This window comes from Mustelus asterias, chromosome 21 (assembly GCF_964213995.1).
Source record: "Mustelus asterias chromosome 21, sMusAst1.hap1.1, whole genome shotgun sequence".
NCBI classification, from domain to species: Eukaryota; Metazoa; Chordata; class Chondrichthyes; order Carcharhiniformes; family Triakidae; genus Mustelus; species Mustelus asterias.
Window position 1 is genome coordinate 70,790,716 of NC_135821.1, and position 15,590 is coordinate 70,806,305.

Sequence of the window (15,590 nt, forward strand, 5' to 3'; positions counted from 1 at the left end):
ATGGTCTTTTTCTGTGCTGTATGATTTTGTGGTAACATGATGGCTTTCAATTGTTAAATTGCCTGCAGCATTGTTTATTGTTGGTTGGTGAATAGACACATTTTGTAGATATGCGATTACAATTGAGTCAGGAGAAAGGCCTCAGAAACCTGCTTTACAGAATTACCCAATAACCAGAGTCCTGTGTCTACACTGAGACAGCTAGTGTGGCAAATCTAATGGGAAGTGTTGGTACAGCAATTCACGATGGTATATGTTAACCATAACACATGGTCAAAAGTGCTTACAAGAGGAAGTAAAGGTCAAAGACAGAAAGCCCACACCTTATGCAAGAGTTTTCATATATATTGATGTAATAACAGACTAACTTCCATCAAATAATTGAATATCAGTTCTAAGAATCTGCATACATAAACAGTTCACATGTTGTTGTGTGAATTCCAACTTTTTTGCTCTTGTTTTAAGGTGTCAACACAGTAAGAACAGGAGTTGTTTATAAGGCTGGGTGTTAGGCTGGTGGAGGGAGGTGTGGGGCAATGCCAAAAACTCTATAGTGGGTGCTGCCAGGACTGCAATGGATCCCAATGGATCCTAGAATGAGATAAGCCTGGGGTGTTGGGCAGAGAAAGTTTGGCCAGTTATGAGTTGGGTGTGGTGGCTTTTGGAGAACCAGTGGGTAAGAAGAAAGGAAGGTACTGTATTAATGGGGCAGCCTCAACGCACAAAGGGTACCCCTTGAAGATAGTAACCTCTTTCCTTCCCACCCTGTTAAAAAACTTTTTTTAAAAATAGCCTATCAACTCCTGCCCACCCCAACCATATTATGGTGTGGGCAGCAAATCATTAGGTACTTTGGCTAAGTAACAAGTTCAATTGATTCTTGATTATTTATTTACATATGGCAGGCGGACAAGCTGCCAATTTCAGTGCCCATCCACTGGCCATATTACAGGGTGAGCTCGGGGGTCGGGGGGGGGGGGGGGGGGGGGGGGGATGGGCATTTGGCCTATATTATTTGATTTGATTTATTAGTGTCACATGTATAAGTATACAGTGAAAAGTATTGTTTCTTGCGCACTATACAGACAAAGCATACTGTTCATAGAACGACCCTCCCTTGCCAGAAACACAACACAAAATCCAACCCCAGGTTTTGCTATGAATTACCAGGATGGCCTCAGTACTGGCTATGGACATGTTATTAGTAGGGTTGTCAGCAAGGAATAAATTAACAATGCGCAGAATCAACTGAACAGGAACACATTGTTAACTATTTCATTAGTACCCCACCAAAACCTCGCAAAACGAGTCAGTGTGATTGCCTTTTCTCTCTCCCTCTTTTAACTTCTGGAATAAGTTTGACAGTGTGGTGATGACAAATTCAATCATGGCTTTGAAAAGATATTGGATAATTATCTGAAGTGAAAAGGTTTCAGGGCCTGTGTGGAAAGGGTGGGAGAGTGGGACAAATTGAATAGTTCTTTAAGCCAGGACACAGCAACCTCTTGTGTTGCAATTCTATGGTGTTGAACTAGTTGTTTAAAGAACTACCGGGGTCCACCAATACCTATCTGTTTGGCCTCTATGGTAATCTTAAAAGACCAACATCTTCATGAAAGAGTAAATTTTCAGAAGTGCCCAAATGAAACAATAAGAATTGCATCAACATTCTTGTGGTCTGATTTGTCTATGGTATTGGTGTTTCTCTCAGGCTGTCCCTCACTTATCCATCATTAAAAACTTTGCCAAAAACTTGTTCTTTAGGATGATTTTGTACAAGAGAATAATATGTTAAAAATTAGCACATTATAGGAGAGATGTTTGGTTTTGAACTATTTAAGGTTGAGTTCTGGTTGGTGATCTAGTTTATTTCAGGCTAATGCACTTTAGACATTTAAACTTAGCACTTTGCTGATAAAAGTTCATATTGCCACATACCGGGAAAGACCTCTCGTATAAGTTGGGTCAACTTGCTTATTATCCGCAGCACTGCATCTTCTCCGTCCTTCTCAGCATAATGAGGGGTGTCGTCACTGAATGTTCCATGAAGAGCAAAACAATTAATTTCTTGAAGCAATAAGCCCACATTTCTTGAACTTGAGCGCGGGATTGTGACCCGTGATTTATTTTGGAAACCATGGTGGGTTTAAGCTCTCATGACTAGGCAATGTTACCAGAGGAAGTTTTGGGCAGGTTCATGATGAACTCAAGGGTTGAAAGTGGAAGTGGGAAGAATTTTCTAGAATAACCAATCCTCTTTACAAAACTCTAAGAAATCACAGGTGGCGCAGTGGTTAGCACTGCTACCTCACAGCGCCAGGGACCAGGGTTCGATTCCCGGCTCAGGTCACTGTCTGAGTGGAGTTTGCACATTCTTCCTGTGTCTGCGTGGGTTTCCTCTGGGCACTCCGGTTTCCTCCCACAGTCCAAAAGACATGCCAGGTAGGTGCATTGATACGAACAGGCACTGGAATGTGGTGACTAGGGTAATTTCACAGTAATTTCATTGCAGTGGAATGTAAGCCTACTTGTGACTAATAAATAACTTTAAGGTTGCTCACATAAGGCACACATTTGGAATGATTCCTTGGAAAATAAGCCTTGGATAAAATTGAAAAGCAGAGAAGTCAATTGAACCTTGATTAGGCCACTCTTAAAGTATCCTGCACTGTTCTGGTCTTCATACTATTAAAAAAGGGTATAAAGGCACGGCAGAAGGTGCAGTCAAGATTCATAATACCAGAACTAAAAGTTATTTTCTCTAGAAAACTGCATCACCTGACAGAATAGTTTAAAATTGTAAAGGTTTTTTTTTGATAAGGTTGAGAAAATGTTTTAAAAGCAGAGAATATTGGAAATCCTCAGTAGGTCTGGCAGCATCTATGAAGAGAGAAACAGAGTTTACTGGCAAAATCCTGCTACTGTTCATGCCTGCAGGATCCTATAGTCTCACCGACGGCAAACCCCCGCACAGGTTTCCCGGCGGCAAGGGGTGTTCAACAGGAAACCTCATTGACATTGGCGGTACCATAAGATTCTGCCGTCAGTGAGTGGCATACTACCTCCTGCCATAAGACTATAAGACCATAAGACATCGGAGCAGAATTAGGCCACTTGGCCCATCGAGTCTGCTCCGCCATTCAATCGTGGCTAATTTTTTTCTCATCTCCATTCTCCTGCCTTTTCCCCATAGCCCTTGATCACCTTATTAATCAAGAACCTATCTATCTCTGTCTTAAAGACACTCAATGGCCCGGCCTCCACAGCCTTCTGTGACAAAGAGTTCCATTGATTCACCACTCTCTGGCTGAAGAAATTCCTCCTCATCTCTGTTTTAAAGGATCGTCCCTTTAGCCTGAGGTTGTGCCCTCTGGTTCTAGTTTTTCCAACTAGTGGAAACATCCTCTCCACATCCACTTTATCCAGGCCTCACAGAAAACCTGTAAGTTTCAATAAGATCCCCCCCTCATCCTTCTAAACTCCGAGTACAGACCCAGAGTTCTCAGCCGTTCCTCATATGACAAGCTCCCATTCCAGGGATCATTCTTGTGAACCTCCTCTGGACCCTTTCCAAGGCCAGCACATCCTACTTTAGATACGGGGCCCAAAACTGCTCACAATACTCCAAATGGGATCTGACCAAAGCCGAATACAGCCTCAGAAGTACATCCCTGCTCTTGTGTTCTAGCCCTCTCGACATGAATGCTAACATTGCATTTGGCTTCCTAACTGCTGATTGAACCTGCACGTTAACCTTAAGGTTAACCGCGAAATATGCCACAGAGAGAGAAAAATTCTGCCCAGCTTTTCATTTTTATGATCTTTCATCAGAACTGGGAATAGTTAGAAATGTAAAAATGTTTTCATTTGTGGGGGGGGAGCAAAACTAGGGCCATAAATATGGAATAATCACCAATAGGAAATTTGAAAAACACTTCTTTAAACAAGGAGTAGTGGGAATGTGGAACTCACAACCACAGGGAGTGGTTGCGACAAATAACACAGATACATTTAGGGGATATTTTTAGATAAGCACATGATTGTGAAAGAAAGTGAAAGATACACTTATCGGAGGTTCACTTAGAGCATAAACACCAACATGGAAAAGCTGAAAATGGCCATACTTCAGTACTGACGACAATTCTCTCTGTAACTTATTCCCCTTTAAACAGCAGCGTTGCTATGACACTGCAAAACAATCCCACAGAAGAAGAAAGGGATTCTGTTATATGCTTTATATATAATTATTTTTCTGTCGGCTTTTGTACTTTTTTCCTTGACGGATTTTAAGACCTATTACACTAATAGAACTTGATGTGGAGTTGCCGGCGTTGGACTGGGGTAGGCACAGTAAGTAGTCTCACAACATCAGGTTAAAGTCCCACAGGTTTATTTGGTAACACGAGCTTTCGGAGCGCCGCTCCTTCATCAGGAGCAAGGAGCGCTCACCTGATGAAGGGGCGGCGCTCCAAAAGCTTGTGCTACCAAATGAACCTGTTGGACTTTAACCTGGTGTTGTGAGACTACTTACTGTGACTAATAGATCATGCATTCAGAATATGATAAAACCCGATGTAAGGGCGGAGACTTGGGCAGCTCAAGATAAAGGGGATAAACCGGTGAAATAAACGGTTTTAAGTTCTCTACAAAAGCCAAAATGCTCTCTAACTGGTAGTGAATTATCACAGGAGTCTTTCAAAGTATTTCATCGTGCGTAGTAAGATGGCTTTTCACATCCATGTCCTCCATTCGAGTACCAGTCTACCTTCTCTGCAAGTATTGACATGGCTGCAGGAATCTCATCTAATTATTTACCCACCTGCATTGGAGTTCCCTGCCTGTCCTAATTTCCTTGACAGATTGTCCATTGTAACATTGCAGAAAACATTTTGGTTAATAAGCAATCTGCCAGGAAATACAGAAATCTGATAATAGATGGACAGAAATCTGATGTTGTCAGTGGCCTCAGACACAGAAGTCTGCACATGCACAATGCTGTTGGTGGTGAATTAAGCCCCACTCACTGCCGGTAGTAGCAAGAAAAGGCTTAGCCCATTTTTTGATGCACTATGTGCACAAGAGTAAAAACTCGCCGAAAAACAGATCTGCAACTCTCCCATTTTCACTCTAGCTGGACACTGAGAAATTTTCTCATATAATTCCACCCCACCTGTTTAGCGGCCCCAGGCAAGTTTAATTTCACCTTCCCCTCGGCTCCCGTGTTTGAAAACATTTTCCTTACAGTGAGTTCCTAATCTCTGTACAAGTAATCAGCAAGTAGTCAGTTCCCAAAAAAGAAAGAGGGAATGTTCCCTCTTTACAACTTCCACCATGTTCCACCTCTCCCTCAACAGTTACAAAACCCTCATCTGTAGCCGTGCCAATTCTAAGTGATTTTTAAAGCTCTCCAAATTGACCTGCATGAAATCTAATTTATTAAAGGCACTGCAGTCCATTCATAGAAGCAGGAGTAGGCCATTCAGTCCTTTGAGCCTGCTCCGCCATTCACTTTGATCATGAGAGAAATCGGGAGGACAAAAAGGGGACACGAGATTGCTCTGGCAGGTAAGGCAAAGGAGAATCCAAAGAGCTTCTACAAATACATAAAGGGCAAAAGAGTAACTAGGGAGAGAGTAGTGCCTCTTAAGGATCAACAAGGTCATCTATGTGCAGATCCACAAGAGATGGGTGAGATCCTGAATGAATATTTCTCATCAATATTTGCTGTTGAGAAAAGCATGGATGTTAGGGAACTTGGGGAAATGAAATAGTGATGTCTTACAGAGAAGGAGGTGCTGGAAGTCTTAAAGCGCATCAAGGTAGATAAATCCCCAGGACCTGATGAAGTGTATCCCAGGACATTGTGGGAGACTAGGGAGGAAATTGCGAGTCCCCGATACTTGAATTATCGACAGCCACAGGTGAGGTGCCTGAAGATTGGAGGGTGGCAAATGTTGTGCCTTTGTTTAAAAAGGGCTGCAGGGCCTGGGAACTACAGGCTGATGAGCCTGTACTGGGTACATTGTTAGAAAGTGGTCTGAGAGACAGGATCTACAGGCATTTAGAGAGGCAAGGTCTGATTAGGAACAGTCAGCATGGCTTTGTGAGTGGAAAATCATGTTTCACAAATTTGATTGAGTTTTTGAAGGGGTAACCAAGAAGGTAGATGAGGGCAGTGCAGTTGATGTTGTCTACATTGACTTTAGCAAGCCCTTTGGCAAGGTATCACATGGTAGGTTGTTGCATAAGGTTAAATCTCACGGGATCCAGGGTGAGGTAGCCAAATGGATACAAAATTGGCCTGATGACAGAAGACAGAGGGTGGTTGTAGAGGGTTGTTTTTCAAACAGGAGGCCTGTGACCAGCGGTGTGCCTCAGGGATTGGTACTGGGCCCACTGTTACTGGTCATTTATATTAATGATCTGGATGAGAATTTAGGAAGCATGGTTAGGAAGTTTGCAGATGACACACGATTGGTGGCATAGTGGACATTGAAACAGGATCTTGATCAATTGAGCCAGTGGGCTGATGAACGGCAGATGGAGTTTACTTAATTAACAATGGTTGGCACTGCTGCTTCACAGCTCCAGGGACCTGGGTTCGATTCCCAGCTTGGGTCACTGTCTGTGTGGAGTTTGCACATTCTCCCTGTGTCTGCATGGGTTTCCTCCGGGTGCTCCAGTTTCCTCCCACAGTCCAAAGATGTGCGGGTTAGGTTGATTGGCCATGCTAAAATTGTCCCTTTGTGTCCTGAGATGCGTGGATTAGAGGGATTAGCGGGTAAAATATGTAGGGATATGGGGGTAGGGCCTGGGTGGGATTGTGGTCGGTGCAGGCTCGATGGGCCAAATGGCCTCGTTCTGCACTGTAGGGTTTCTATGAATTAATTAATTATTAGTCACAAATAAGGCTTACATTAACACTGCAGTGAAGTTACTGTGAAATTCCCCTACTTGCCACACTCCAGCACCTGTTCGGATCAATGCACCTAACCAGCACGTCTTCCAGACTGTGGGAGGAAACCGGAGCACCCGGAGGAAACCCACGCAGACACAGGGAGAATGTGCAAACTCCACACAGGCAGTGACCCAAGCCAGGGATCGATCCCGGGTCCCTGGAGCTGTGAGGCAGCAGTGCTAACCACTGTGCCACCGTGCCACCCCGATAAATGTGAGGTGATGCATTTTGGTAGATCGAACCAGGGCAGGACTTACTCAGTGATTGGTAGGATGTTGGGGAGAGTTACAGAACAAAGAGACCTAGGAGTACAGGTTCATAGCTCCTTGAAAGTGGAGTCACAGGTGGACAGAGTGGTGAAGAAGGCATTCGGCATGCTTGGTTTCATTGGTCAGAACATTGAATACAGGAGTTGGGACGTCTTGTTGAAGTTGTACAAAACATTGGTAAGGCCACACTTGGAATATTGTGTACAGTTCTGGTCACTCTATTATAGAAAGGATATTATTAAACTAAAAAGAGTGCAGAAAAGTTTTACTAGGATGCTACCGGGACTTGATGGCTTGAGCTCTAAGGAGAGGCTGGACAGACTGGGACTTTTTTCCTTGGAACGTAGGAGGCTTAGGATGATCTTACAGAGGTCTATAAAATAATGAGGGGCATGGATCAGTTAGATAGAAAACATATTTTCCCACAGGTCGGGGAATCTGAAACTAGAGGGCATATGTTTAAGGTGAGAGGGGAGAGATACAAAAGGGTCCAGAGGGGCAATTTTTTCACACACAAGGTGGTGAGTGTCTGGAAGAAGCTTCCAGAGGTAGTAGTAGAGGCAGGTGCAATTTTGTCTTTTAAAAAGCATTTAGATAGTTACATGGGTAAGATGGGTATAGAGGGATATGGGCCAAATGTGGGCAATTGGGACTAGCTTAGTGGTTAAAAAAAAAGGGTGGCATGGACTAGTTGGGCCAAAGGGCCTGTTTCCATGCTGTAAACCTCTGACTCTATGACTCTATGGATGATCATCAAATTCAATATCCTGATCCCCCTTCCCCCCCATATCCCTTGATCCCTTTAGCCCCAAGAGCTATATCTAATTTCTTCTTGAAATCACACAACTTTATAATGCCCCACATCTCTGCCTTGCCAATCTCCAGAAGCCCCAGTCTTTTAATTTTAAGATCCTTATCTTTGGTTTTAAATCCTCCCATGGCCTGGCCCCAGCCTCCCTCTGTAAACTATTCCATTTGGACATGTTTGTTCATCCCTGACTCTTCTGCTCCCACTCTACACCTCAAGTTCCCTTTTGGGTTGGGATCTTCTGTTCTGGAGTCTAAATTCAGTGGCCGGTGTGGAAGTGGGAGTGATTTCCACTGGGTGGGGGTGGCGCAGGATGGCTGATACACACGATCTTGATTTGTTCAGTTTATTACATATGCATCTGTGAGGAACTCACCGATTCTCACTCAGGGGCAGAAAGGAAGTTGCTAACCCTACTGTAACCTCACAGGGTCAAAGGCCCAGGCATCATATTTAAAGCTCATCCAGACAGCTTGCATTAACCCTCCTCCCTTTGCTGCGCCACTGTTCCACCCTTCACCACTAACCTTTCCTTGGTCACCCTCCACGCAATTTGCCATCTGATCTCAAGCGCAGGCTGGCATTTCTCCCCAAAGAAGACACTGTAACAGCAACTCAGTGTTACTCAGGGAAGAAGTCAAACTCACCAGGTGCATGCCACTAGGTGCAATGGTGAAAGTGCACATTCTGATTTCTCGCTGGCCGGGAACTTAATTTGGAGGGGGCAAACTGGCCTTTTAATGAGCATGCATGACATGCTACTGCATGCAGAAGACCTTCCCAACATTGTTAGTCAGCAAGGTCCACCCATCTTTAACCCCCTCCTTAAAGTCCTGAGAACATAATTGCTAAAGTTCATCCCACCATCAGAAAACTGATGTTTGGTCTCAATTTAAGATCCCCCACCTGTCAAGCTTCCCCCCGCCAGCAGGACCAGAAGATTTTGCCCCCAGTAACTGCTCCTTCAACCCTTGCCCAGTGGAACTTGCTACCTAAGTCCGTCCCTGTGTCCATAAGACTTCCTGCTTCTCTAACTCCATCCTGAACTGCTGTCCTTGTTCCCTTCCTGCTCCATTGTACCGTAAGTCTCTTTGAGAATGGGGAATACTAGTGAAATATCAGAGGCAGAATCTTAGCACCATTGAAGATATTCAGAGCTTGGGACAAGAAGCAGTTTTTGACCTACTGGTGATGCCTGACCACCTGCCTGCATGATCTTACCGGAGGCACCCAGGACGGTGTGTGGGGGGACAGGCATGTGACTGAGCCAGTGGAAGGGCCCGCAGTGTTGTACTGTCAGCACCCCTACCAAGAGAGGTGGGGGCTGCTGCAACAGGCAGGAGAACTCGCCACAGACTCAAGAGTTGGAGGAATTGCAAATTATTTAAAATGATTCATGGCCACAGCTGCCAGGCCAACATTGTGGAGGTGGAATTCCCTCTACAGGGTTTGTGGCCACAGCTGTGGCTGGGGCGTGAGGATTTGACTACAGGAGGATTTGATGGAGCCCCAGCCTGTTCCGAGAAGGTTGCCACTAGGGCTCTGTTGTTGTTAAACTTAAAAGGGTCAATGCTTTTATTAAGATAGGTACCAGACGATGTTGTACAAACTTGTTCAGTGCAGCTGGTTAATATTTGAAAAGATGGTAGTTTTTCAATATCTCAGTAGCAAATTATTTCTATATTTTTGGCCTTTTCTGACAATTGGTGTGGGAAAATATTCTTATAACATGTTGTAACACTTCAACCTGTCACGTCACAAGACACACCATCCTCAGGGGAACATCATGGTAGCCCATTGATGAACATGGTAATTTCCAAAGTGACAGTGCACTATACAGAAAGGCACTTTGTTGAAGGTGGAGAAAACTTTTCCGTGTCAAGTTAAGTATGTTCGAGGCTGAGATAGACAGATTTTTAATCAGTAAGGGAATCAAAGGTTATAGTCATAAGGTGCAAAAGTGGAGTTGAGGATTATCATATTAGATAAGTCATGATCTCATTGAAAGGTGGAGCTGACTTGATGGCCTGAATAGCGGACTTCTTACAGTCTTATTAAGGTTTTCCCCTCCTGTGTGAGATGCTAGTTCATTCCATGGCACTGAGCACCCTTCACTACCTCCCATATATGGTCATTAATCATGTACATTGACAGTGAGTGTTCTTTTTAAGCTATTCAATCACCAAAATAGCAGTTTTCACCCAAATTCAACTTTTAAGCAATTTCCACTGGGGTGAGGCTGGATGGTGGCTTAAGTCGCCTTGGCTCTAAATTCTGGAACTGCCTCCCTTAGCCTCCCGATTCCTCCTCCACCCTTTCTTCCTTTTAAGACGCTCCATAAAACCTACCTCATTGACCAAACTTTTGGGTCATCTGTGCTAATATCACCTCACGTGGTTCAGTGTCAAAGTTTGCTTCAGAACATGCTGTGAAGTGACTTGGGACATTTCATTTCATTAGAGACACTTTGTAAATACAAGTTGTTGTAACACAATCTTGGGATTCAAGAGATATCCATTCTTGTGGTCTATGAAGAACCTTTTAATTCAGTAAAACCTCACACTCCAATTCATTGACATTCATCATAATCCTGTCACTGTTTATAAATATATTGCCTTTTGGACAGAAAAAGGGTACCGATACAATAACACAAACCTCGTTGAAAGTGGTTTGAAAATTTGAATGAAAATTCATTTCACAAAAATGTTGTTTACTACCCCATAATCCCCTGATCCCTTTAGCCTCAAGAGCTATATCTAATTTATTTTTTAAATCAGACAACATTTTGGTCTCAACTACATTCTGTGGTACTGAATTCCACACACTCACCACCCTCAGGGTGAAGAAAGTTCTTTTCACCTCAGTTGTAAACCTTTTCCTCAAAGTATGACTTCTAGTTCTGGAGTCCCCCTCCATTGGGAACATTGGCCGTGATTCTCCCAGATGCGCTGAATTGGCGGGAAAACTGTTCTAGATCCTGACTGTTTTCTCAGTTCAGCTTCTCACTCGAATCTCTGCATTCTGTACACTGCAGAGGTCCCGGCTGTGAATATCATTACAAACCCGGGGGCGGGGCCTATTCGCGCCAAAAAGCCTGAAATCGGCGGGATGAGCGGAAACACGCGCATGCGCACATCGCTGGGAGATCGCTGAAAAGACCTCCCAGCATCCAGATCACTGCCCTCAAACCCCCACAGACATCGCTGGCCTCATTGCTGCCCCCCCCCCCTTCTCGGCCCCCCCCACCCCTCGCCACCCCCACACACACATCACTGGCCTCATCACTGGCTCGCACAACCCCCCACAGACATCACTGGCCTCATCACTGGCTCCCACAATCCCGCCACACACATGGCTGGTCTCATCGCTAGCCTGTACAACCGCCCCCCCCCCACTACACAGACATCGCTGGCCTCATTGCTGCCCACCCCCCCCCCCCGACCCCCCCGTCTTCCCCCACACACTAGACATGGCTGCCCGCTCACCTCATGCCCCCATGGATCCGGATAATGCGGCTACCCAATCCCTCCATCCCTTGAACATACTGTCCTCACTGCTGCCCTGCAGAGAACTTGCATTGTGCTGACATGCACAACCCCAGCTTGTGATCATTCCCTCTCTTGAATGAGAGCCTTGAGTATTGGACCCCTCGGACACAGCAACTAATTGATTAGGAGCTCTGAGTATTGCACCCCCCCCCCCCCCCACCCGCCCCCCTCCCCCCGGACACAGCAGCCTATTGAATGGTAGCCAATCAGCACCCCGAGGGATGCATGACACTCAACTGAATGCAGCTTTCAAAATTTCTCACAAGTATTTGTTGCCAGCGGGCCCATGACTGGCCGCACTCACTGCACCCGCACTCCCCTGACTGGCCGCACTCACTGCCCCCGCACTCCCCTGACTGGCCGCACTCACTGCACCCGCACTCCCCTGACTGGCCGTACTCACTGCACCCGCACTCCCCTGACTGGCCGCACTCACTGCACCCACACTCCCCTGACTGGCCGCACTCACTGCACCCGCACTCCCCCTGACTGGCCACACTCACTGCACCCGCACTCCCCTAATATGCCAGAGCTGTGTATAAGCTGTAGGAATGGACACACAGCCAGTCACGCCGCAAAGATAGCTGCGCAGAAACCTGCTCCCAGATTTTCAGAGACTGATCTGGAGCACCCACTCAATGCCGTGGAGGAGAGGCGTCTTCGCCTGTTCCCTGACCAGGGCCCTAACCCAAGGGGGGCATCGGCCACGACATTGTGGGAGGAGGTGGCAGAAGCATTGAATGTCAGGAGCCTGACACCGCACTCTGGCCGGCAGTGTCGAAATAAAATGTACGACCTTCTGCGAGCGGCAAGGGTGAGTGAGCATCCCGCTTGGAACCCCGCACATGCTTGGCACGGATCTCAAACCCTGCTTAGACACCTGAAGGGCGTGCAACAAATTACCTTTCCCCCAGGAACAGAATCCATCCCCTTCCCCTCACCCCTCAACGAGCACCCTTCAGTGGCGACCACTTTTCCCGAAACTGTCAGCACAACGCCTGAGACACAGGCATGCATTGCGCACCATGCACTGCAATATGTTAATGCTTGTATCCACCTTATGTTCCCACAGGAAAAGAACACCCACAATGCACGGGAGACGACACCGACCGGTGGTGGTGTGCCTGACCTGCAGCAGCTGACCAGCATCGAAGAGCGTGTCATGGGAGCTGGCAGGGGGTGATGGGTCATCCCGAATGGTCACCGACAGCCAGCTCGGCGTACAGCATCAAGTGAGCAGAAGCGTACCTTCAACCTAGGTCCTCCTCGAAGTAAGTGCGATGCTGCATGGAATGTTTTGCCTCCCTCCTCCTAATATGTATTCTTTTTTACAGCTCTGGACCCAGAGGAACCCGGCCCTTCGGGTGTTGCCGCCACCCCCGCTGCTCTGGAGCAAACTGCCCACGACCCCCTGGATGACACCTCGGAGGGAGGCACTGAGGAATCCTCCGAGGGCAGCACCAGTAAAGGGTCACCAGCACGTACCACACAACCCACCAACACAGAGACGATCACCACGGTGGGTGCCTTTTGTGTTGAGGCTATTGTGTCGCGATCTGGTGAGCACATCACAGACACTGATGCACATCGGGTGGAGGCGGGCACATCCAAGGGTTCGGGCATACGGAGGTCTGCCGGAGGCCAGGATTCAGCTGCCCCAAGCCAGTTGCTGGTTCTCTGGGTTTGTTCCTCCCAAGGCTGGTGGAGATGCATCAGGAAACCTGGGGAGTTGTGGAAGGGCTGTCAGCGACCACGCTGCGACTGCAAGGCTGTTTAGCGGAGAAAAAAAACTGGTGCTGTTGCAGGAGGTGGTGCTGACACAGCGTGAGACCCAGGCCAACACTGCAAGGGTGGCAACCGCACTGGAAAGTCAGGCTCAGGGATCTGCCCTCATGGGTGACAGGGTCCAGGCCATCCTGGAGACACAACAGGCCACGGGCGAGCGTGTTTCCAGCATCCAGGAGGCACACCGTTCGATGGCCATGGGTGTCGGGGGCATGTGGGGGACACTGCTGGCCATGGCTGAGACTCTCGTTGGCATTCTGGAGACACAGCAGGCCGTGGCTGTGAGCCTCGACAACTTAACCCAGGCTCAGAGGGCTGCTGCTGAGGGGCTCCGGAGCCTGGCTCACTCACAGAATGCTGCAATGGAGGGGCTCTGGAGCTTGGCCCAGTCTCAGAGGGCCAGGGCTCAGGGATCACAGATCATGGGGCAAACGCATCTAGGCCTCCAGGATTGGCAGAGCCAGGTGACGTCAGAGCTTCTGGAGCTCAGTTCAGCTACCCTGGCGTCCCATGGAGTGGGCACCCCAAAGGAGGAGGAAGGGCTTGATGTCATGCCGGGTGTGGTGGACTTCAGTTGCGCCTTTGTCCTGCCTGGACCACCGTTGTTGTGTTTGTCATGCCTGGACACATCCCCTGCCGGCTCCTCCCCTTGTCACCTAGTATAAAGGTGGCTGTTACCTCCCCCTTGTTCAGTTCGGGTCGGTTATCTGTTGGGATGTGCTCCTGGTTCTGTAATGAATAAAAGCCTACAGTTGTATTGGCACACAAGTAGTCTTTTGCCTAATTGATAGCGCATCACCGGGGTCTTCCACCCAGGAGATCCGGACATCCTGAGACCTTCCGATTCCCCCCTTCCTCACACCGGCGCATCTCAGGGCCAGCGAGATGAACAGGGTGCCATCTGCAAGTCAGCCGAGGCCTTCCAGGTCCCGGCCACCCAGAGGACATCTGTCAAGGGCATCACAGGCAACGGGGCGTGCACCACAGCTGGACACCTCCACCTCCGATGTGCATCTTGAGGTAATACCGAGAAGAAGCAGTAGACAGCATAAAGTTAGAAAATTGTTGTTCACTAGAGGGCACGGGTGAAGGTCTGCATTAGTCATGGTTTGGTAATCATTTATGTTAAGAGCACAATTAAACTGTTAATTGCACATCACGCTATGACTAATGTGTCTCTGATTCTCTCCCCCACCCCGGCCCCACAGCTCAGTGTTCCTGACTCCCAAACATAGAGGTGCTGTCTGTTGAGCCTTGCAGACTCAGCCACATGTTTCAGAGTACCCCACCACCACCCCCCACCCCCCGCCCCCCGCGCCCCCCTTGGGCAAAAAACATGTGTCTCCAACCCTTACAGCTACGTGGACCAGGGTGGCAGAGTGCATTCGGAGCACAGGTAGGAGTCAGACTTGAGTGGCACCAGGGGCAGGATCCCAGTGAGCACAACAGCGAGTCGTCATCATCCTCCAGCCTTCAACCAAGACTCACAACCATTGCCAGCCCAGGCACATTAAGAGGGTCGGATGTTTCTGGGGGAAAGGGTGATGGGATGACAGAAGCAGGGGAAGGGTGATGTGGTGGTTTGAGGGCACAGGTCGGTTTGAAGGGGGAATAGCGGTTGCACTTGCTCCTGGGGTGTGGTGGATGTGTGTTGGTTGCACCCCCACCCCCTCACTGCACAGCACCAGCTGGGTGAAGCGGGCTGCAATCAAGGCATCCCTTGCTGCCCTTCCCTGCCGGACACCTGCCATCGCCGCCCGCTGTCTATCCTCCGACACTTCATATGGCGGGACGTCCACCTCGCCCCCTCGCCGCTCCCCCTCCTCCTCCTGGTCCTCCTGCTCCAGCTGGTCTCCCCGCTGCTGGGTGATGTTGTGAAGAGCGCAGCAAACGATGATGATGCGTGAAGCTCGCACAGGGTCATACTGGAGGCCCCCCCCCCCCCCCCCCGCCCCCCAGAGCGGTCCAAGCAGCGGAACCGCATCTTCAGCAGGCCGATGCACCGCTCAATGATGGATCAGGTGGCTGCATGGGCCTTGTTGTAGCGGGTCTCCGCCTCGGTCTGGGGCCTCCACACAGGCGTCATCAGCCATGACCTTAGCGGGTAACCCTTGTCACCCAGTAGCCATCCCGGGAGCCTGGGCTGGTCTTCAAAGAGCCCAGGAATGTCCGACTGCCAGATCACTAAGCTGGACACTCCCTGGATGGCGTGCATCGACCTG

General features: G+C 48.2%; 1 protein-coding gene across 1 annotated transcript in view; it reads right to left on the reverse strand.

The window, feature by feature from the left end:
* Positions 1–15,590, reverse strand: part of LOC144508910 (acid sphingomyelinase-like phosphodiesterase 3b) — a 32,339-nt gene that overhangs the window by 11,229 nt on the left and 5,520 nt on the right. Inside the window, exon 3 of the mRNA XM_078237123.1 lies at positions 1,939–2,033. Within this exon, the coding sequence (XP_078093249.1) occupies positions 1,939–2,033 (95 nt within the window). The remainder of the gene's footprint in view (positions 1–1,938; positions 2,034–15,590) is intronic.